The sequence below is a fragment of the Ipomoea nil genome, unplaced genomic scaffold (genome assembly GCF_001879475.1).
Source record: "Ipomoea nil cultivar Tokyo-kokei standard unplaced genomic scaffold, Asagao_1.1 scaffold1421, whole genome shotgun sequence".
Lineage (NCBI taxonomy): Eukaryota > Viridiplantae > Streptophyta > Magnoliopsida > Solanales > Convolvulaceae > Ipomoea > Ipomoea nil.
Window position 1 is genome coordinate 5,068,653 of NW_017617849.1, and position 20,892 is coordinate 5,089,544.

At 34.3% G+C, this 20,892-nt stretch overlaps 3 protein-coding genes across 5 annotated transcripts; 1 reads left to right on the forward strand and 2 right to left on the reverse strand.

Moving 5' to 3' along the window:
• Positions 1-1,580: 1,580 nt before the first annotated feature.
• Positions 1,581-2,738, reverse strand: LOC109187580. The gene is made up of 3 exons (XM_019337811.1): positions 2,318-2,738; positions 1,999-2,067; positions 1,581-1,882 (listed from the first exon to the last, which is right to left on the reverse strand). The coding sequence occupies exons 1-3, from the start codon at positions 2,681-2,683 to the stop codon at positions 1,709-1,711; spliced, it is 609 nt and encodes a 202-aa protein (XP_019193356.1). The 5' UTR covers positions 2,684-2,738; the 3' UTR covers positions 1,581-1,708.
• Positions 2,739-9,645: 6,907 nt separating this feature from the next.
• Positions 9,646-14,745, forward strand: LOC109187321 (homeobox-leucine zipper protein HDG2-like). 3 transcript variants are annotated; one of them, XM_019337507.1, is made up of 14 exons: positions 9,646-9,933; positions 10,013-10,126; positions 11,000-11,211; positions 11,313-11,430; positions 11,496-11,684; positions 11,783-12,244; positions 12,324-12,428; positions 12,544-12,738; positions 12,882-13,059; positions 13,168-13,442; positions 13,531-13,626; positions 13,709-14,038; positions 14,369-14,384; positions 14,448-14,745. In XM_019337507.1, coding segments are annotated over exons 2-14 (2,289 nt in total). In that variant the 5' UTR covers positions 9,646-9,933; positions 10,013-10,015; the 3' UTR covers positions 14,450-14,745. The 3 variants fall into 3 exon arrangements, with proteins under 3 accessions (XP_019193052.1, XP_019193051.1, XP_019193050.1); XM_019337506.1 differs by having other exon boundaries at positions 12,882-13,442; positions 14,444-14,745; XM_019337505.1 differs by having other exon boundaries at positions 12,882-13,442.
• Positions 14,746-16,468: 1,723 nt separating this feature from the next.
• On the reverse strand, positions 16,469-18,573 carry LOC109187262 (glucose-6-phosphate/phosphate translocator 2, chloroplastic-like). The gene is made up of 5 exons (XM_019337428.1): positions 17,953-18,573; positions 17,474-17,699; positions 17,149-17,371; positions 16,840-17,053; positions 16,469-16,735 (listed from the first exon to the last, which is right to left on the reverse strand). Exons 1-5 carry the CDS (start codon positions 18,484-18,486, stop codon positions 16,724-16,726), a joined length of 1,209 nt encoding a protein of 402 aa, XP_019192973.1. The 5' UTR covers positions 18,487-18,573; the 3' UTR covers positions 16,469-16,723.
• Positions 18,574-20,892: the final 2,319 nt, after the last annotated feature.

The following is a 20,892-nucleotide window of genomic DNA, read 5'->3' on the forward strand; positions in this document are numbered from 1 at the left end:
ACTGAAAGTTTTCAAACAGAATGTTGCACATAGTCAACCATATATAGAGAAGAATTTATGGACTGGGTATCAGCTTGAATGAGCTAAACGTAACCTGCAATTCCTGGGAACAATGATTAGAGTCTTTATGCACATGGAAGGGTCAATATTAATAGGAAATGATTAGAAGTCTTGGTTTTGAGTATGAACCAAAATTGGTTCATTGGTCTTAATCAATTGCCAGCATCATTTTTTTCAGCAAATTAATTAAATATGATATATAGCTAGGAAAAAAGAAAAAGAAAAGAAAAGAAGAATATATAACAGCTCTGCTCTTGTACACGTCAACGTTTTGTGTCCGTTGAATACTTCGATCACCAGAAACACTAATCTTTAATTTCCGCAACAAGAAAACCTCCGTCAAACTACTTTATGAAGTCCCAGTATTATAATGTTTTGTTCAATTTAGTTATTGTACCTTTATTTTGTTCAATTTAGTCTATCTACTTTAAAAAGTGGTGAAATAAAGATAATTGTCCAAATCTCATTAGAAACATGGTCGTAATTATTTATTTTGGACATACTAATTTAATATATTGGTAGTAAAAATAATTAATTTTAAATATTTATAAAGTAATATATGATTAGGAATATAAATATATTGGACATTGTACCCAATATATATATATATATATATATATATATATATATATATATATATATATATATATATATATATATATATATTGGACATACTAATTTAATATATTGGTGGTAGTACTGTTATCCTTAATTGTACCACTTTTTAAAGTACATGGACTCAATTGAACAAAAAAAAAAAAAGAACTAAATTGAACAAAACGCTATAGTACATGGACCTCGTAGATACTTTCTCTAAAAAAAAAAAAAAAAAAAAAGTACCTATATATCCTAAACGTGTAGGCAAGGTAAGTTAAGGTTTGCATTTGTCTGTTCTTACTTTAGTGTACACCCAAATTAATAATATTTGTCTCAAGTAGAATCTCATGAACAGCAGCCACTCTCTTATGAGTTTTAAAGCAACTATGCACTAAACTGGAAGATATTGAGCAGTCGGTTTGGAGGGTTGAGTCCAACATATCATACTATCAAAATATGGTATTGGCTGCTATAGTGCTATATATGTAAATATAATAAAACAAAGTTGTGTAGTCGTTACGAGATATAACTTTTGACGCAGTAATAAATGCTAGCTTGATATTAGAAGATACTTAAGTCATCTCATTCACACCTATTGAGATCAGAAATAATAAAAGAGTATTTATTCCTTAAATAGTATTTTTGTTTAGGAAGCATGATTCAATTTTTCCCGTAAAAGAAAGTGTCTATTCGCACTTCTCTCAAGTTAAATGGACATGCTATTAATTTATACCAACTCCTTGAAATTTTTTCTACTCGAAAAGTGACTACTAGGGTTTCATTAAAAAATAAAAGAAAAATAACTAGAACAAACAACCCCGGCCAACATCTCAAATTTCCCTAGTATTTTCTAAATGACAAAAGTTCGCTTGCAATTAAAATTGGTGCCAAAAGAAAAGAGATGAATTTAAAGAAGCAAAAGGTTAATTAAGCTCATTAATTATATATGTAATGGATATAATTACATGGACAATGCATCATATATAGTTCTTGTCTCTTCTTGATATACAACATGTGGTTTCTGGGGGTAAGAAGAAGCTAATTAATGGAGCTAGAAAGACTGTTTGTGATAATTCACTAACAGGGACAAAGGCATTAAACATAGCCCTCTTTTCTTCAAGTCTATGCACTCCGTACTAATCTTTCCATCAAAGTTTATGCTGCTTCTTTCCTCTTCTGCGCCCATAACCATTTCTTGAAATCCTTCAAACCCACTTTCCTTTCCCTACACCAAAGAAAAAGACAAATTAAAACAAGGTTTTTAATATATATCAAAATCAATAATTAACGAAATAATAGCATTAAAATATTAACTATAAAATGGGATTAACGATTCTGTACCAGATAATTCAGAACATTATTTTGAGTTCTTCTAGGGTTAATCTCAACCTGCTGCTTGAAGGTTCTATCCTGTTGATGAATACCAGATTGCATATCTCAATTCAGAACCAGCAAAAGAAGAAAAGAAGAAGGAAAAGAGACGGAGCATCCCGAACCAAGTTGGTTAGACTGTTAACTTGGTAACCACAAGATTACAGGGCGGGTTTTACCCAGTGCACACTATCTGGTAGAGTGGTTACGGGTTTCTTATGCACACCATCAAGTAGAGAGATTTAAAAGATGAAAAAAAAAATAATAATAAAGTTGAATTTCTTGTGACCTTTGGACTGTTGACAGGAGAGCTAGCAGTGTCTTCCAAATCAGGGTCATAATATTTGTCACTGGGTTTTGGGTTCTTCAAATTCAATCTCCTGAGAACTTGGGAGCCACCCAACGAAGAACATTCTGTGTTATTCTTGACTCTTCTAAAATCACTGGAACTCTTCTTCTTCCTCCTTGCAGCATAAGTAGCAGCATCAGACACCAAAGAGGGGCTGCTAACTATACTGCAATCATAATCTTCCTGGTTGGAATATGATGATGATGAGCCCATCATTTTGTTCTCTGAAAAATCCTGCAGATATGCAGTCCACCCACTCTCTTCCTGCTGTTCACGACCGACGAAACTTTTCTCGTACAAACTCATCCTCTTTCTGATTCTTTGATTTTCCCAAAGTTTCGGTTGAAGAGGTTTGCTGTTTTAGAGCTGATCAGTGTTGCCTCGATACGTGGGAAGATATATAAAACGGAAATGTGAACTGTGGGAGAAATGGAGGAGGACCCATGATGGGAATCTTTCGGTGGGTCCGGCTTGAACTTATTTTTTATCACTTTTTTTATTAAAAAAATTAATTTTCTATCACTTAATTATTATTTTAAAGAACAATTTGCCTCAATCTGGCCAGCACTTTACTCTTTAATTGGATCAGTCCGATGGGAACGAGAATTAGTCTTAGTATGATACGGACTTAAATTAAACGTGCCTCTTACCGTTAAGGCATGCTAAAAAAAAAAAACAATTTGTCTTTTCTTCTTCTTCTTCTTTCTTTCTTTTTATCAATTAATGTAAGTTGTGTTACGAACATAAATAATATTTATGAGAGTATATAGTTAAAGTTTATTTTGATGGGAGATATATAGTATGTTGAGTTGACCTTTGTGATTAGAAATTAGAATTACCCAATTTAGTTTGGCATTATACAATTCTGGCTGGCTGATTGCCTCAATTATGAAGGGTCATGACTCATGTGGCTTTGCTTCTTCACATTATAATAATGTGGACCCTATTTAGATTAATGCACACTCGTTAGGAAAGGAATCAAATTTAGAGTATAATTGGGAAGTGCATGCATGAACTTAACTCAATTCTCATTTGCGCCGAGGGGTCGCCTTAATTATTCCATCCTTTGTATGTGGCTATTGGCAAACACATATACTTAGGCAAAGCATGGCCTCCTCAATCTTTTGATTAATTTTTCGATATATAAGTTTTAATCCTAAATTTAAGACACCTCTCCTGTTCATGCCATAGAGACGGGTGGATGAGATGAATCGTAAGAGTGGTAAGACGTTTCAGAATTAGCCTACAAGATCCTGAATACTTGTACGCTGCCACGCTGGTATATATATACAAAATACCAAATTTGTACCTCCATTTTTGAACCCTACACACTACGGTTATAGCAAATTAGTTATTTGTTCTTATTCTATATATTCTCCGTATAGAATGGATTAATTCTCATCACTAGATTGCATTAAAAAAAAAAAAAAATTCTCATCACTAGATCATGTACATATATATCCATCAATACAAAATAGCGGAGTTTAGACTTGACACTAAGAAAAAGTTTGTGATTTTTTTTTTTTTTTTTTGAATTTTCACGTGCTTTTTATTTATTTTTTCATGCTTTATTTTTCTGTTATCTTTATTTGTATGAATTTAAATTGATGATCCGGCACATGATGGGTCGGAAAAATCATGTTCCATTAATGCTTGAGTTAGACTAAATTGTGAGGTTGTTGAAATAGTTTTCTTTAAAAAAAAAAAAACAAGAAAAGTCATATGGAACATAAACTATATCTATAATTTATTTAGTACTTAATAATAAAATTAAAATTTTATTTTCAATAATTTAGCTTTTATCTAAATTAAAATACAAATTTAAATATTATTTTAAATACATAAATTTTATCCACTTATACTAGATTAAATAATACAAACATCGGGCAATCTCAGTCAAGTTCGTAAGATATTTAGCTCGATAACTACTAAATTTCAAGTTTTATTTAAATAAAAATAATAATACAAACAACATTTATTTATTTATGTATTTTTCCGGTGATGTTATCAAACAAATTACAAATATTCCGACAACTGGTACCAGCTTATATATATTTAGGGAATGAAGCTGAGTCTTCAGACCATTTTTGTCACGTAATGGGCTTTCAACAGGCATGGGCCGCCAACGTTGATTCTTCTCTGGTTGGGCCCCCAATATGGTACTCTGTAGCCTGTGGGACCTCCAATAGTTATTGCGTGTACCGTGATCTACAAAGCTGTGTAGATCATGGTCAAAAAATGACGTCATTTTGTGCATTTTTCATGCGATTCACTGCAACATACATATTTATAATTTGTAAGGTACATTATTCTAAAGTGCAATGTACATTATTTTAACTCATAAAGCACATTATTTTTTTACAGAAGTTTCATTGTTTTAACACATCATGTACATTATTCTAACACATAATGTAAATTATTCAAATTTATAAAATTCATCGATGTCGTTCTCGACAGTGATCCATATAACTGTGTGGACAATAATTTGCGGTGGGACCTCATATTTATCTTTACGCATCTAGTCAGCTGTATGCTGCATTAGGTTTAAACTTTTGGGAATTTTGAACCGTTGAGTTGACCCGGCTTCTGATTGGAAACTGGAAAGTGAAGAGTCAACAAACCAGAATGGGACCACCAGCTTTAACAATATTGACGTCCAATTTTGTAAAAAAAATGGTACAAGTAAAATGGGTAGTCATTCAATCACTATAAGAATTTGTTTCTTTATATATTTAATAGTGTGGTGGACTCAGTCTTCAATGATCAATTTATTAATTCTCTTAAGGATGTGAATGTATCTTTTAGAGCATTTGCATCCTCAAAAAATTACACTGTGGATAACATGTTGTTACAATTATATTTATTTAATGTTCGCGTGGGCAGCTCTATAGGTGAAAATTGTAAAGAATGATTAGGGATTGAATTTCACCAGCGGTAATGATGGGGGCTCTTTGTGCGCAAAATATTATTATTATTATTATTATTATTATTATTGAAATTAATTAATTAAGGTCCGGATAAATGATAAATTAAAAATAAAGTGTAAAGACAATATATTTGGCCTCAAAAGACAAAGAACCTTGTATTGAGATAATTTGCAAGAAGATTACAAGTAGATGATAATGATGTCCTAATTAGATATGCTAAACTCATCTCGTAACCGACCCCCAAAAAAAGGTGGGCAGTTAGGGCTCTTTGACTAAATTTGCTTGCACGGCCCGTGCCCGTGCTCAGCCCCGTGGCCCCCGTGTGATATTATTATTATTAGTATTATTATTATTATTATTATTATTATTATAATTGAAGGAATTAATTAATTAAGGTCCGGATAAATGATAAAAATAAAGCGTAAGGACAATATATTTGGCCTCAGAAGACAACAAACCTTGAATTGAGATAATTTGTAAGAAGATTACAAGTAAATGATAATGATGTCCTAACTAGATATGCTAAACTCATCTCGTAACCGCCCCCAAAAAAAGGGTGGGCAATTAGGGCCCTTTGACTAAATTTGCTTGCATCGCCCGTGCCCGGCCCCGTGTGATAATATGACAATAAGATTTAATTTTGAAAAGTAAAAGAGTGTTGTAAAAATGTGAATAGTACGTCTTACTTGTCAAGAACAATGGGTTTGTAAAGAGTTAAAAATCTTTTATTACTCCAAGCAACTAATCTTATGGCAATTATTCTATTTTTACATAGCAATTCTATCTATTTTCAACTGATCGTGTTGGCTAGTTGACGACTACCTAAGTTGTAAAACCAACAACCTCATATCACCACATTTGCAATTACAATTCACAATTTTTTTTTTTTTTTTGTTTTTGTTTTTTTTTTTTGTTTTTTGTTTTGTTTACATCTTTGCAATTCTATCTTAGTCCCAAAACATAATAAAATAATAATAATAAAATAATAATAATAATAATAATAATAATAATAATAATAATAATAATAATAATAATAATAATAATAATTCAATCAACTAGAAAATAACAAATTAAATATTCAGTGAATTTACAAATATTTACTTTGTCTGGTTTACAATTTTATTATAGTGATCCTGGAGAGTGGAGACACGATAGCATGGCCTTGATGCCAAAAGGGTCTCTGGTTATTAGCCTCTTCAATTCATCGGTTACAATCTGAGAAAATAACAAATTAAATAGAAAGTGGATTTACAAATATTTAATTACTTTGTTTAGTTTACAATTTTATTATAGTGGTCTCGGAGAGTGTAGACACGATAGCATGACTTCGATGCCAAAAGGCTTCCTAGTTATTAGCCTCTTCAATTCATCGGTTACAATCTGACATGCACCAAGAATTTTACCTTTTAAATTCTTGATGTGGAATAAAAATACGAGACTAAAAATTAGAGTGCATGTAATAGAAACTCTTCCAAATTAAAACAACTCTCTTATATACTACATTATCAAATATCTAAACCTTTTTTGCGCTTGCCGCCCATGTCATCATGAGTGGGCCATAGTCTCTCAATGGATTCATCAAATTGGGTAACTCAATGGCATAGAGTTAGGCAGGAGTATATAAGGTGAAAAATTAATTGCTTGGGTTAGGGACGTGATGTCATGGGCTAATTAAGGAGGTGAGGTCAAGGGTTAGAGGGGAGATGATTGGCAGGGGAAGGGGATGCCTTGTACTCAGACTATTATATATTTTTATTGAGACTCGATTGTGTATTAATATTATGTAAGCCCAGTGTCTAATGAGTGACGAGGAAAATGTACATTCATTAATTAAAGGTATGCATGGAGTAAATTATGCCTTATAATCCTAGCAGAATTAAGAAAAAGCGTAAAGAGATAAAGTAGCCTAAATTATTCATAATTGACGAATTCAAATAAAAAAGTTGAATATAAAATAGTTAACTTATTTAGTATTAGATAGATGATAGATAATACCAATATAGTAGCAGTATATATTATTGACCAAAGTCAATGTGACATATTAATTCTTAATTAACACCTTTGAAATAATTTAATACTTAGGACCTATTTAATTCAAATTTTCATTATAACATTATAAATAAAACAAATTCAGAATTTTGAGTGATTATATTTTTAGACACGAATATTTAAAATATTTTTAGATGTGTTTTGTTTGAGTGAAATATATATAATTTTTTACTTTGGTGTCTAGCATTTGTGAAATTAAATTTTAATATCAAGTACCCAAGCACATGGATAAACATAACGGAAAACATCAAAACTAATGGCGTGGTTTGGTTCATGGGTTTACGTACTAGGAATTAGAATTAAAATCATAATTAGTTTTTAGTAGATAATTTGTTAGAATATAAGTATGTGATTTGATTACCTTTTCAATTAAAAACATCATATCATTCCCTAATTAAAGATGAGTATCATTTTATTTTATTAGTAATATAATTTTTAAGTTTTGATTATTGCTTTTAGATTTTTGTTTTGATTTTTTTTTTTATATTGGTGTTTTGAATGTCATTATATTAGAATCAATTGCCTTATTATTCTCATCATAAGGTTATACATAACTAAACGTCAATATTGATAATCATTCCAATTTCACAGTACTACTAAACATGCAAAATACTTTGAGAAAAAGAGGTTGAAAAGGAGATACGAACACCACATGTTTGATGAAATGTTTCAATGGCCTTAAGTCACCATGAGAGTGGGGCTTGAAGCTAATTGATAGTCTGATCTAACGACCACGAGAGTGATGTTGGCACCTAGTAGCATCTCCCTAGTTCCATTGTTAATGCATTACATGATCTCTAACCAATAATACACTATATCATCTACACTTTAGATACCTAGCTAGTCCAAAGCCTTAGTGGATCTATTACTATTGATTGTTAATTGTTGCTTGATCTTTCATTACAATTTGATTGTCATTTCCTTTATTTTGCTCTTATCACATGAATCCCGTGCTTCCTTTGAACAGCTTCTAAACGGCATCTATCACCTTGTTCGCCCATGAGACAACTTTTGCTCTGATCTCCTTTTATCTCCAAAGTTTCCCTTAATTCCAATTTCATACAAAATGCACTAAAAATCATTCAGTTCATTTCATTCATCAAGAGTTATACCTAAACACACAAATGAATTAAAGAATGAACACTTTGGCAAAATTATAACAAATGAAAAATAAAATAAGTTTAAATGCAATGTGAAAATATGAATAATTATGTACTTCTCAATAATTAAGAGAAAATGGTAATGGATATGTAATCATAATAGTGTATAAATATGTAAGTATATGAGAGTGAGAATGAGGTAGTTAGGTATATGGCAGGAGAAAGATAGATAGGTGGTAGGGGTTTAAATAGTTTTCATTTAGAGAACAATTATGTATAAAAAAGTTTACATTCAAAAAAAAAAAAAAATGTATAAAAAAGTTTTTTCGTGTCAAATAAAAAAAAAAAAGTGTTTTTCTAATTTTCAGAATGAAAAATTATGCAAATCAACATATATATTTTTTTGTTTTCCATGTACTAAAAAAAAAATTCTAATTAGTAAACATTGGTTTATATGTTCCTCTTAGTCTCAACTCTAGGATAATATTTTTTACTATTTTTTTTCGAGAATCGCCTAAAGTTCAAACTAAAAAGTAAAATGATTTTTTATTATCTCAGTTGAAGTAATGAGCCTCCCGATATTAGGGGCTCATTACTTCACCTAGTTTGTTGAGAAGGTTGCCCAAAAGTGGTATATAATGCGTACACAGTAAAACTTACAAATAAACCGGATAGAAAGATGGTAATTAGGGTTGCTGTTTCCATTTTCTTTTTATTTTAGAAATGCTAAGATTGTTTATTACAAGCTCCCTGATCATTATTATTATTCTTTTAAGAATAATTTTGCTATAGGCCGAGATGTTTATAAGAATTGAATTGATGACCTTTTGATACAAAAATTATATATATTCCACCCCTTCAACCATTATTATACTCTTTTCAGGGCTCTTTTAAGTGTTATTTAGAGATTAGGGAAATGGATTGTGAAGTTGCTAAAATAGAACATGGGGAAATTTTGTGAATTGTACAGTAATTCTTATAATTTCTTCTCAAAAAAAAAAAATGTTGACTTCACCATACAAGCTAGCTACCTGTCCCGGCCACCCTCTTCTTTTCAGGATTGCAATAAGTAATAAATGGCTATATAGCTTCTGTATTTAATGCACTCACCATCTTCTGGTCTTCAAAGCATTTACTCCTTAGATCACTGCCTCTGATCTTTTCTTCATCCGTTCCCTTTTTTACTCTCCCAACCTCCCTTCTTTTCTTAATTTCTCCATCTCATTCTCTTTCTTTATTCTCCTATAAATACCTTCCACCATTATTTCACTACTAATCCATCCTATTCACTTCATCAATCTTATGCATAAGTTATCAAAGAGGCATCATATATACTCCGATCCATACTTCAGTTCAGTAAACACAGTACATTTTTGTTGCATACAAATAAGCTAAGTCATCCTTAGCAATGTGCTTGAGATTTTTATAGGAAATTTTGCTTGTGCATAAGCCTGGAAAGCTTCTGAACCCCAAAAACAAGGTAAAATTCTAGTAGTTTTTTTTTTTTTTTTTGACTTCATTAAGTTTAAAGGATTTAAGGTTTTTCTTTTTTACGGCAGAAAATGTCAGATGAAATGATGATGATTCCGGTGAGTCGTCTGTCGTCAATGGTTACAAATTACAATGGATATGATGCCGGTTTTGCTTCTTCTTCAGGGTTTTCTGTTGGTCAGGTGACTCTAGTCAACTCTTTAATACACTTTTCTCTCTCTCTCTGGAAGTAATGGATGTTTAATTTGCGTAAGCATTCATGGAGCTTGGTGGGATTTCTGGGCCACCTCTCTATAACTTAACCTGTCATCAATGATGATATATATGATCGATCTCCATTTTCTATGAGCGCATGACATATATATTTCAACATTTAAAACTTTTCTCCTCTTTTCAATAAAATGGCTTCCATTCTCCATTCCCTTCCAGAAAGGAAAAAATTTATGATTCCCTAACCTCTTTCATTCCCATGAAATATGGTTTCTATTCTCCGTGAATCAAAATTGTTGTGAGAGCTAGTAGTGTGATGACTTTTTATAGTTTGTATACATGATAGAGTATCTGGTAGCCTGGGCAATATAGATCAAATCTTTATATATATAGTTCAAATCTGAAAAATAAGAGTCATATATGTTCCTACCGACGGGAAAATAAGGAAAAAAAATTCAAAAAAAAAAAAATAATAAAAATATTGGAGTGGTGCAGTGCACGTGCATATTAGGTGCGACTAGCTAGTACGCGTAATACGTGTCAATTTTTTTTTCTTACGGAACCCTAAACTCTAACGAAATATAGATAGTGCATTGATTTTATTTATATAATGAGATATGGTATTTGTCCCAAAAAAGTAATTGTCCTTCAATTAATATTTGGATCTCAAAAAAGTTAATAATTTTCATAAATACAACAACATCTACAATTCTATCATTCAATACATCCTTTATATGTTGTAAATGTGTGTACGAGGGAATATAAATTTGTGTATGTCCCCTATCTAATACTCTAATCTAATCAAATCAATCTTAACTTTACTCAAAAACAAAAAATTGTCACAGCCAAATCATGAAGAAGGTCCGCACCCGTTACCGGAGATCCTTTCAAACACGTCGGAAGGACGACTAATGCAGCTGCCGACGGCGGCCAACTTCGGCAACAATGACGACGACGAAGATAACTCCGTTAATGATGAAGGCGCGAATCAACAGTCTACCAAACGGCCGAAGCCTTACCACCGTCACACTCAGCACCAAATCCAAGAACTGGAAGCGTAAGCCAAAAGAAAAAGAAAAAAAATTGTTGGGTTTATCTGTTTATCATTTTTCATTATTTATTTGTTTATTTATCATTTTGTTGGTTTAATATAAATAGGTTTTTTAAGGAGTGTCCTCACCCAACCGATAAGCAAAGGAAGGAGCTAGGTCGTCGGTTGGGATTGGAGCCTTTGCAAATCAAGTTTTGGTTCCAAAATAAACGCACCCAAGTGAAGGTATAATAACAATTTGTTTATTTTATTTTATTACTAATCACATGTAAACCTGGGTTTGATTACAGACTCACAATGAGCGTGAAGAGAACGAAAATCTTCGGGCTGAAGCTCAAATGCTTCGGGCCGAGAATGCCAGGTTGAGACAAGAATTAGGCGACTTCACTTGCCGACACTGCAATGGCCCGCTCACCATCGGAGAAGTGCCGTTTGATGTAAATGAGGCCCGGATGGAATATGCAAGACTCAAGGCTGAGGTATATATATATATATATATATATATACCAACTCAAATAAAATAAAATAAAAATTCTTTTTCTTTCAATTCTTCAGCTTTTCACCTTTTTTTCCACAGCTTGATCGCGTTTCTTCGATCACTGCGAAGTATTTAGGGGAGCCGCCATTCGCGACCTTCAACGTTTGCTCGCCTCCAGCGACGCCCGGTGCGGGCAGTCAGCATTTCGGAGCTCCAACGTCGGCAGGGCAGTCAGCCGCCGACAACGTCGGAGAGGCGTATGGAAGCGGCGGAGAGACTCCAAGAAGCATGAACTGCCCTGGTGGTGAAGCTCACAAGTCAGTTGTAACCGAACTTGCGGCGGCGGCCATGGAGGAGTTACTTGAGATGGCAAGAATGAAGGAGCCGCTGTGGGTGCCCAGCATCGACGGCACCACTACTTTGCTAGACCAGGACGAGTATTTCCGGCTATTTTCCAGAGGCTTTTCACCAAAACCTCAAGGCTATAAGACCGAGGCTTCCCGGGAAACTGAAATCGTGATTATAAATCACTTGCATCTTGTTGAGACTCTCATGAATGTGGTAAGTATGTAAATTTTTATTGGTTTGTAAATTTGTATACCCTCAGGTTTGTAAATTTTTATTGGTTGATAATCACCAGAGTCATTGGGCGGCCATGTTTTCTAGCATTGTGTCGAGAGCTGTCACTGTGGACGTTGTATCAACGGGACATCAGGCAGGAAGCTATGACGGAGCTTTGCTACTGGTAAAATACAGACATCATATATATATATATATATATCCACATTTCCTATATTAATTGCATTTCAAACAAGCTAAGGAAATTAATCATGGATTCCTAATTGTTTCTTATTTCCCAGATTTACGCTGAATTTCAAGTGCCAACTCCACACGTTCCGACTCGCTACTGTTACTTCATCAGATACTGTAAAAACTTATTGGAAGGAACATGGGCGGTGGTCGATGTTTCCTTGGACCACGTTAATCTGGTAGGCTGGTGCCGGAAAAGGCCATCGGGTTGCATAATTAAAGAAGTCCCCAATGGCTACACAAAGGTAACGTAGCTAAGTTAATATACTATAATTAATATATACTATATATATCCTGCAAGCTAAGGGTCATAAAGTAGGTTTATTCAATGCACACCTATATATATATATAGAGGATATATAATATTATTTCCAAGATTTTGCTATAGGTGACTTGGGTGGAGCATGTAGAAATAGAGGATAATGAAGTGCACAGTAACATTTACAAGCCCCTGATTGATTCTTGCATTGTGTTTGGAGCTAAACGTTGGGTGGCGACTTTGGATCGGCAGTGTGAACGTATGGCCTGCACAATGGCTACAAACATCCCAACTTCTGATAATCTGGGTAATTGCATGCATGCACCCAAGATCGACTTTCTTAGCTTCAAGATGATGGATATGATGATGATAATGATAATTATTATGAATTTATTTTGTTTACGTACTGTAACAGCAATAGCATCTCCACAAAGCAGAAAGAGCATCTTGAAGCTAGCGGAAAGAATGGTGATTAGCTTCTGCTCGGGTGTAAGCTCCTCCACTGTAGCCCATGAGTGGACGGTGTTGTCGGGAACCGGGTCCGATGATGTCAGAATCATGATCAGGAAAAGCGTGGATGATCCCGGCAGACCCTCCGGCCTCGTTCTCAGTGCTTCCACTTCCTTCTGGCTTCCCACCCAACCCAAAAGAGTTTTTGATTTCCTCCGTAGCGAACACTCTCGGAGCGAGGTATACGTATATCTACCTACAATTTATCCATCATTTTCAATTCTATTTCTGTTTTAAATAATAGAACCTAATCATTTATTATTTTCAGTGGGACATTCTTTCAAATTCGGGCACTGTCACGGAAATGGCACACATTGCGAACGGCAGGGAAACTGGGAACTGCGTCTCATTACTGAGAGTGAATGTAAGTCCATTATTAATTACTTAGATTCATTCTGATCTATATATATATGATGGAAAAAATTAATCTTTTTTTGTTTGGTCAGAGTGCGGATTGGAATCAGAGCAACATGCTGATACTGCAAGAAAGCAGCACAGATCCTACAGCTTCCTTCGTTATTTACGCTCCGGTTGATATTGTGGCGATGAACGGCATCATGGGCGGCGGAGATCCGGACTATGTGGGCCTCCTGCCGTCGGGATTTGCAATTCTCCCAGACGGAGCGCTTGCTGGTTCTCTGCTCACGATTTCGTTTCAGATATTGGTTGATTCAGTGCCGACTGCAAGGCTTTCTGTGGGATCGGTTGCGACGGTGAACGAGCTCATACATTGCACGGCCGAGAGGATCAAAGCCTCTCTTTCTGACGTGCTAGGGACTTATTGTTAGATAATAATTTAATATTGAGAGTTGTATTAATGCAATATGGTCCAGACGATGCTCGGTTAAATACTAAATAGAGTAGCGTCACAAGAGGACTAGTAGCAACAAAACTTTTAAAGTATTCCTTCCCAATAAACTTCTTAAGTCATGTGTTCTCATGTTTGAAGTAAAATCGTTTGGGAGATCTATAAAATTGTAGATTCACTTATATGGATAAGACTTTAAATCAATGAACTAAATCAACGGACTAAACGTGCTTAATTACATAAAATCAAATTTCTGAGAAACAGACTGAATCAATAATATGCTATATCCAATCTTAATACTTATGGCTTTCAGTGTAAGGAGCACATCAATAATATGCTTGTTGATTTGGAAAGCTTAGCTTGGTGATTGCAGGAAGGAAGAGAGATGGAAGAATTAAACAAGTCAAGAGCGCACCTTAGCTTGGTTCCAAGGTTCGTGAATTGACTTCTTCATAGGGCAGTTGGAAGGAGAAAATTAAAAGAGACGTTATGCTTTATATAGAATATATATATATATATATATATATAGGATCTTTGCCTATTTTTGGGTTTTATATGTTAAGACTCTTGTAATGCAATTTGGGATTATTTTCTTTATTATTATTATTTTTTTGTGTTATTTGGTGTGTTTGATTTTTTACTGTTGAATTGAATCAATATAAATAGTTTGAACTACTTCTTGTTGTGTGTGGATTTTTTTTTTTCAATCTATATGTTTCCTTTTTTCTCTCCTGCCTTCGCATTTCTTTGTGCCCAGCGACGCATAGTAGCTAATGAACACTTAAACAGTATTTGTAATACATGACACTAAAGGAGCACGTGCATTGCACAGTATCTGTAATACATGACACTAAAAGAGCACGTCCATTGCACAGTACCTGTAATACATGACACTAAAGGAGCACGTCCATTGCACAGTACCTGTAATACATGACACTAAAGGAGCACGTGCATTGCACAGTACCTGTAATACATGACACTAAAGGAGCACGTCCATTGCACAGTACCTGCAATACATGACACTAAAAGAGCACGTCCATTGCACAGTACCTGTAATACATGACACTAAAAGAGCACATCCATTGCACAGTACCAGTAATACATGACACTAAAGGAGCACGTCCATTGCACATCACCTAGCAAGTATGTTCAAAGCACAATGCCCAATAGGCACGTGTAATGCACGACAATAGCACATGTAACACACGGTGCTCGGTTGACTTATTTATACAAAATGACAAAATGTATTAGTTTTTTAAAATTATTAGCGATAATCCAATTTCATGATAGACATATTAATAACATAGTTATTGCATGAACTATGTTTTTTTTTTTTTTTTTTTTTTCCTTTCAAAAAAAAAAAAAGAAATATATATATATATATATATATATATATTCTATATATATATATATATATATATATATATATATATATATATATATATATGTTACAGAGTATTATTTTATGGGTTATGTTTTTTAATTTCATTTTTCACACATATTAGTTTCATTTGACAATATAAATTATTACACGAACTCTGTTTTTTAGTTTCATTTTTTCACACACTAGTTTCATTACAACAACATTAATTAAAGTATCATTTTAATTCTACTATAATTTCATTTGACAATATACATATTTGTAAGGTATATGACATTGGATCACGGTAACAACAACAAAAAAAAACAAAACATTGTATCAGACGGGTGAGGGCTTAGGATTGAACCCTTCAGAAATAGTGAATGAGATAAATTACAAAGGACAATACTAGATGCTTATGTATTACCGCTCACAAACTTATCACCCCCTGATGGGGCAAGTTCTAATAGGTTAATATTAAAAAAGAAAAACTATTAAAACTTGCCATAAGAAATATAGAAAGTTTGTGAGTGGTTTTGTAAGGACAAAATGTGCCTTAATAGCCTAGAGGCCCCAAGTATTTGTATTTTATATTTTATTGGTGGGCTTCATTTTCTTTTTTTAATTTATTTACTTCTTTTGCCATTTCTAATTTCAAAATTTTAAATATATTTAATAATAAGTATTTTTTTTTAGTACAATAAAATATTATTCAGTTCCCACATAATTCAAAATCTTGGTGTATTATGAGGTGTTTGGTAAATATCTATTAGCTGATTGAGTTAGTGGGTTTAACTAGTTGATAGCATTAGCTGATTGTAAACATATATTTGGTAAATTAGTTGTTAGTTGATTAATTACATGCAAAATAACTTTCTTAAAAAGATGTTCAAAAAAGTTGCTTTGAGCAGCTTTTTTATTTTAACATTTTGAAACAATAAACTGTTACAAAAAGCTAATTAATCAAATACTTATTTGATTGTTTAACCAAGTCAAACAACTACTTGTAGTCAAATAAATCAAAATTGACAGATAAACTAACTATGTTAACAAATAGACCTATATATTTATATTAATTATACAAGTTCAAAAGTTAAGCAAGTGGGAGAATGGAGTTTCTGCAACTAGGAAGTAGCACCATTTTGGCATTTAGCCATGGTCTCATTCATCCGGTGAGGATGAAATTTCTGTCATATAGTCTTCAACCACTTAATTTGTCCAGCTAAATTCTTTATCAGCTCCCCTTTTTCACAAATCTGCAAAACCTTTGAATTATATTGCCTCATCGATCTGTCACTGCTTTGCCTGCAAAAGAATCATATACAAATTAACATTTTGGCATTGGTTCCTGCAGACTCAAAAGCAAACCAAAACTTGTCCAATGATGGGTGTTAATTATATATAGTTACCTGTGAGTAGAGGAAAGTTCCCAAAATGGCAATGGCAGCCCCAAGGGCATTGACAGGTTGAATAGGGGTGTGGAAGATGATGATGGAGGATACTATAACTGATATTCTCTTCATGGTGTTGCCAATGCTGAATGTCAGTGGGGATATCTCATTTAGAGACATGTATGACACCTGGTTGTAGAGGTGATAGAACACACTTTGAGCCACCACCCACCTGATTGTCACAGATTCACGAATTAAAAACATTTTTTCTATGCTTACTATACAATTTAATGATGTATTTCGTCTCGACTCAAATTTAACGCTTACCATACAAAGTTAGGTCCGATTTGAGAGACGGCCCTTTGCCATCCGAGGGCCCACACCTGTGGGCCCTCCACAGCAATTGCAAAGGGGGTGAGAATCAAAAGAGACAGCATGGAAAGACAGGCATAGTAATTCATCCCTCCAACAGACCTCCCCTTCATCCCTTGCTTTGAGAATATGTTTCTGAACACAAATGCCACGTTTGATACCATTGCCCCCATAAACCCTATACACCATTTTGAACCAAGAATTATACACATAAAACCTTGAAGTGATAAGGGGAGGTGGGGCACTAATTTATTAAAAACCGCATGTCCTTCCTTCATACCAGTTAAATTGAAATTGAGCTCAGTGACCGCAGCCAGTGAACACCCACCAATGATTGGGAGAAGTGATAAGTAAACTGGCAATGGGAAAGTTTCACCAAGAAAAAAACTTGAGACCAAAACACTCAAAGCCGGCTCTCCACTCTTGATTATGTGAGTGAAGGAAACCGCAACCTTTGACATGCTCACTGTTGCTGCCACATGCCCTATTGTGTGTGCCACCGCAACCTATAAACATTAAACTTCCAATGTTATTGCTCAAAACATTCTGAAACAAATCTAGGCAACGACACATGATCGAACCTGTTAGCTCCGCGTGAGTGTTGAGCTATTAATGTGCAATCCAACCATCAACTTAGGCTTTTAGTTGAGATGAAGCACATGTTTCAATTTGATATCAGAGTCAGACCAAAGGTCATGGGTTTCGCTTTTTTGGGCTGAACATTATGAGAAAATCATCAAAGAAACGCTGGATACTTACCGGAAACAAGGCCTTCCAGAAATGAAGGTCAGTTTTTGGTGTCTCTGCAACTCTGGTAGCCCAAGAGACAAGCATCATGAGAGAGCCAGCAGCCAGAGAAAGAGTGGAGGTGAGCCAAGGGAACGGGAAGGCATTCAATACCTTCTTGTTGTAGATATTGAACACCACATTCAGAGCCCACCAGGTTGCAAAGTAGACTCCAATCTTCATTTTCTGGGCAGTCTCGGCCTGAGCTTCTCGATCAAGCTCAATGCCGATTGGTATGGACTGGGGACGGCTAGCTTCGTATGCGTTGCATTGGCTTAAAGGGTCCCGAGTTTTCGAATCTTTGGGCTCAATAATGCGGCCGAAACCGCTCACTGCATAGATGTACAGCTGTTTCTTGGACATCACATTGGCTTTCTGGTAAGATTTTCTTGAGCCAATTTTCTTGGGGAAGAATGGTGCAGTTTGAGGCTTGGTAGCCCCGAAGCTTTGCTTCAAGGGATCAAAAGCTGTGGAAATTGCATAAGATTGGCCAGCAGAGAAGGCCATTTCTTTCCCTAAAATGAAATTTAATCTAATACTTTTACGTCTGTTACACTACTAAAGATATTGATACTTTGAGGTGTGGAGAAATATGGGTTTACATATGCTGGTATTTATAGTAATCCTTCAAGTCTAGTGATGGCCCCTAAAAGTTGTGAAGGCCACTTGCTCAATTGCTTGAAAATTCTATAATTAAACATTTTGAAGCTTTTGGTTCAAACATGGGAATCACAATCCTAATTGAAATCAAATATTTACTAATTGGAATGAGTTTTAGTGAAAATAGCTTTTTTAATTTATTTAGCAATAAACAAAATCTACAATGCCAAGCACCTGATGACATGTAGTGACATCTCCCATGTGGGAGGTTATGAGATTGAGCATCTGAACAGATCTTTTACACCGAATACAACCATATATGCTTTTGATTTATATAGTAATATCAACTCTTATCTCAATATTAAGTACAATCTAAAAAAAAAATGCATAATTGTACCTGGTATAAAAAAACATCGGTGTTTATCAATACCTTAAAATTGTCTTAATGCATTGTAAAGGGTATTTTACCTAACGAAATACTCCGTAATAGAATAAGGGTATATTTAAAAGGTTAGAAATTGTCAAGCAGCTTCTGCTCAGATAATACCTCTGTGACTTCTCTTGGGGGAAGGTTACAGAATCGAACCCCGGTAGATAGAGAAAGTATAGAACATATATTGTTTTGTAATAGAGTCAATAGTATTCAAAAAAAAAAAAAAAAGGTTAAAAATTAAACCTATAACATTTGATTATAAGGTCTTGAATGATATTTTTTTTTTTTTTACTATGATATTACTCTCAGTACAAATTAAATATCAATCTTTGATATTTAGGGCTAGAAAAAATTGAGCGTATGGGAATAGAATTGTCAACATTAAACAAATAGGGAACGTTCAAAACGCACGAGTAAATAATTGAATTATGTAGCAGTAGACCGGTGAGGGAATTGCATGAGGATCGTTGGAATCCCTATCAGCCTCTAAATAATTGAACCCAAAGCTCTACCGCTCGTAGATGTCGTTTTCCATTTTTTCAAGTTTGGTGCAATGCGAATGCCCATTCCAACGCCCCTACCCAATTATTGTATTTATTCTACTCTTCCTTCATCTTTTTTCCCTTCTCCTTCCTCCATTTTGTCTCAAGTTGAAGATCTTTCCAAACGTTAGCTGGCTCTCACATTTCAAACGACTAATTGATAATTGTCTAAAACTAATGCTTTTTCCTTGTACATTTTGATATTTGTGCATGTTACTCATTATATATATTATGGAATCATTTTGATCACTTATAAATTTATTGCGTGTGTTAGGGCTTAGGACAGTTAGGTGATTTGACAAAGAAATGAGGTTTTGAAGCATTCTACGAAGTATTTGATCAAGTTTTTGGTGTCACCTTAACACGAAGACACTTTTGGATGATCAAAGTAATGATGTTTAGAGTTTTGCACGTTTTGAGATGGACCATGGCGTGACCTGCGGCTGAGAAGACCATCAAAGTGACCACCGACGCAATCGAAGGCTTACCCGGCTAGTCGCGGCGTGCCCATGCCCGTGGTTACCAGGCAGAATTCACTGCCAGGTGGCTACGGGTGTGGCCACGCCCGTGGCCAGCCCCCTATTCTTTTTATCAGCGCGATTTGGCCTTTTTAAAAGGGGACTTTTTTCACCCCAAAAAATGATCTTTGATTTTTTTTTTCCCACTTCATAGCTAGCGCTAACTTTAAAATAGCTTAGATAGGTGTAGATTTGTTGTTCATTTCCATTTTCCAAGCTCAAGAACATTAGAACTCTTGGATTTCAGGCCATTAATAGAGAAGTTTTCTTATTCCTCTTTTTCCTTTGATTTCCATTTATGCTTTCAATTACTCCTTTAATATTGTTTATATATTGTTATATTATGAGTAGCTAAGTGTTTTGGGAGAATTTGGTTTGATTTCTTGCTAATATGACTTATATTGCATAAGGGTGTTTATTTGGGAGTTCTAGGGTTGTTGTGTGAAAAGGGTATGTTGAAAAATTTGTGTATGATTGTTGGATCCCAATTATATGTTTAACTTGGGGTGTGTTTGTTGCTACGGGGGTAGAGCTTATACACTAGCCACATATTTACACACTTGAAGCCCAATACGAGAGTATTTCGGGTATTAAGGAGAATTTATGATTTGTGTTCTTGAATGGGCAACCTTGGGTTGAATTGCTACAAGAGTGGAGTTCAATGTAAGGTTGCGAGTCCAAATAGCTACGAGAGTGGTTTTGGACACTTTTATGCATCTCACTTACCCTATGCCTTGATTTAATTTAATTTCCTAATCTTTAGTACAATATTTGGCATCTTAGCTGGAATCAACCAAATCCCGGTCCTTTGTTTTACTTG

Coding starts and splice junctions, on each gene's coding strand:
- LOC109187580 (XM_019337811.1), bottom strand. CDS start 2,683: ATGAGTTTGTACGAGAAAAGTTTCGTCGGTCGTGAACAGCAGGAAGAG. Junction 2,068..2,317: donor CTCCTGTCAACAGTCCAAAG/GTCACAAGAAAT, acceptor ATTCATCAACAG/GATAGAACCTTCAAGCAGCA. Junction 1,883..1,998: donor ATAATGTTCTGAATTATCTG/GTACAGAATCGT, acceptor TCTTTGGTGTAG/GGAAAGGAAAGTGGGTTTGA.
- LOC109187262 (XM_019337428.1), bottom strand. CDS start 18,486: ATGGCCTTCTCTGCTGGCCAATCTTATGCAATTTCCACAGCTTTTGAT. Junction 17,700..17,952: donor TCTGGAAGGCCTTGTTTCCG/GTAAGTATCCAG, acceptor TAATGTTTATAG/GTTGCGGTGGCACACACAAT. Junction 17,372..17,473: donor GCTCAATTTCAATTTAACTG/GTATGAAGGAAG, acceptor AATGGTGTATAG/GGTTTATGGGGGCAATGGTA.
- LOC109187321 (XM_019337506.1), top strand. CDS start 10,016: ATGTCAGATGAAATGATGATGATTCCGGTGAGTCGTCTGTCGTCAATG. Junction 11,685..11,782: donor ATGCAAGACTCAAGGCTGAG/GTATATATATAT, acceptor TTTTTTCCACAG/CTTGATCGCGTTTCTTCGAT. Junction 12,429..12,543: donor ATGACGGAGCTTTGCTACTG/GTAAAATACAGA, acceptor CTTATTTCCCAG/ATTTACGCTGAATTTCAAGT.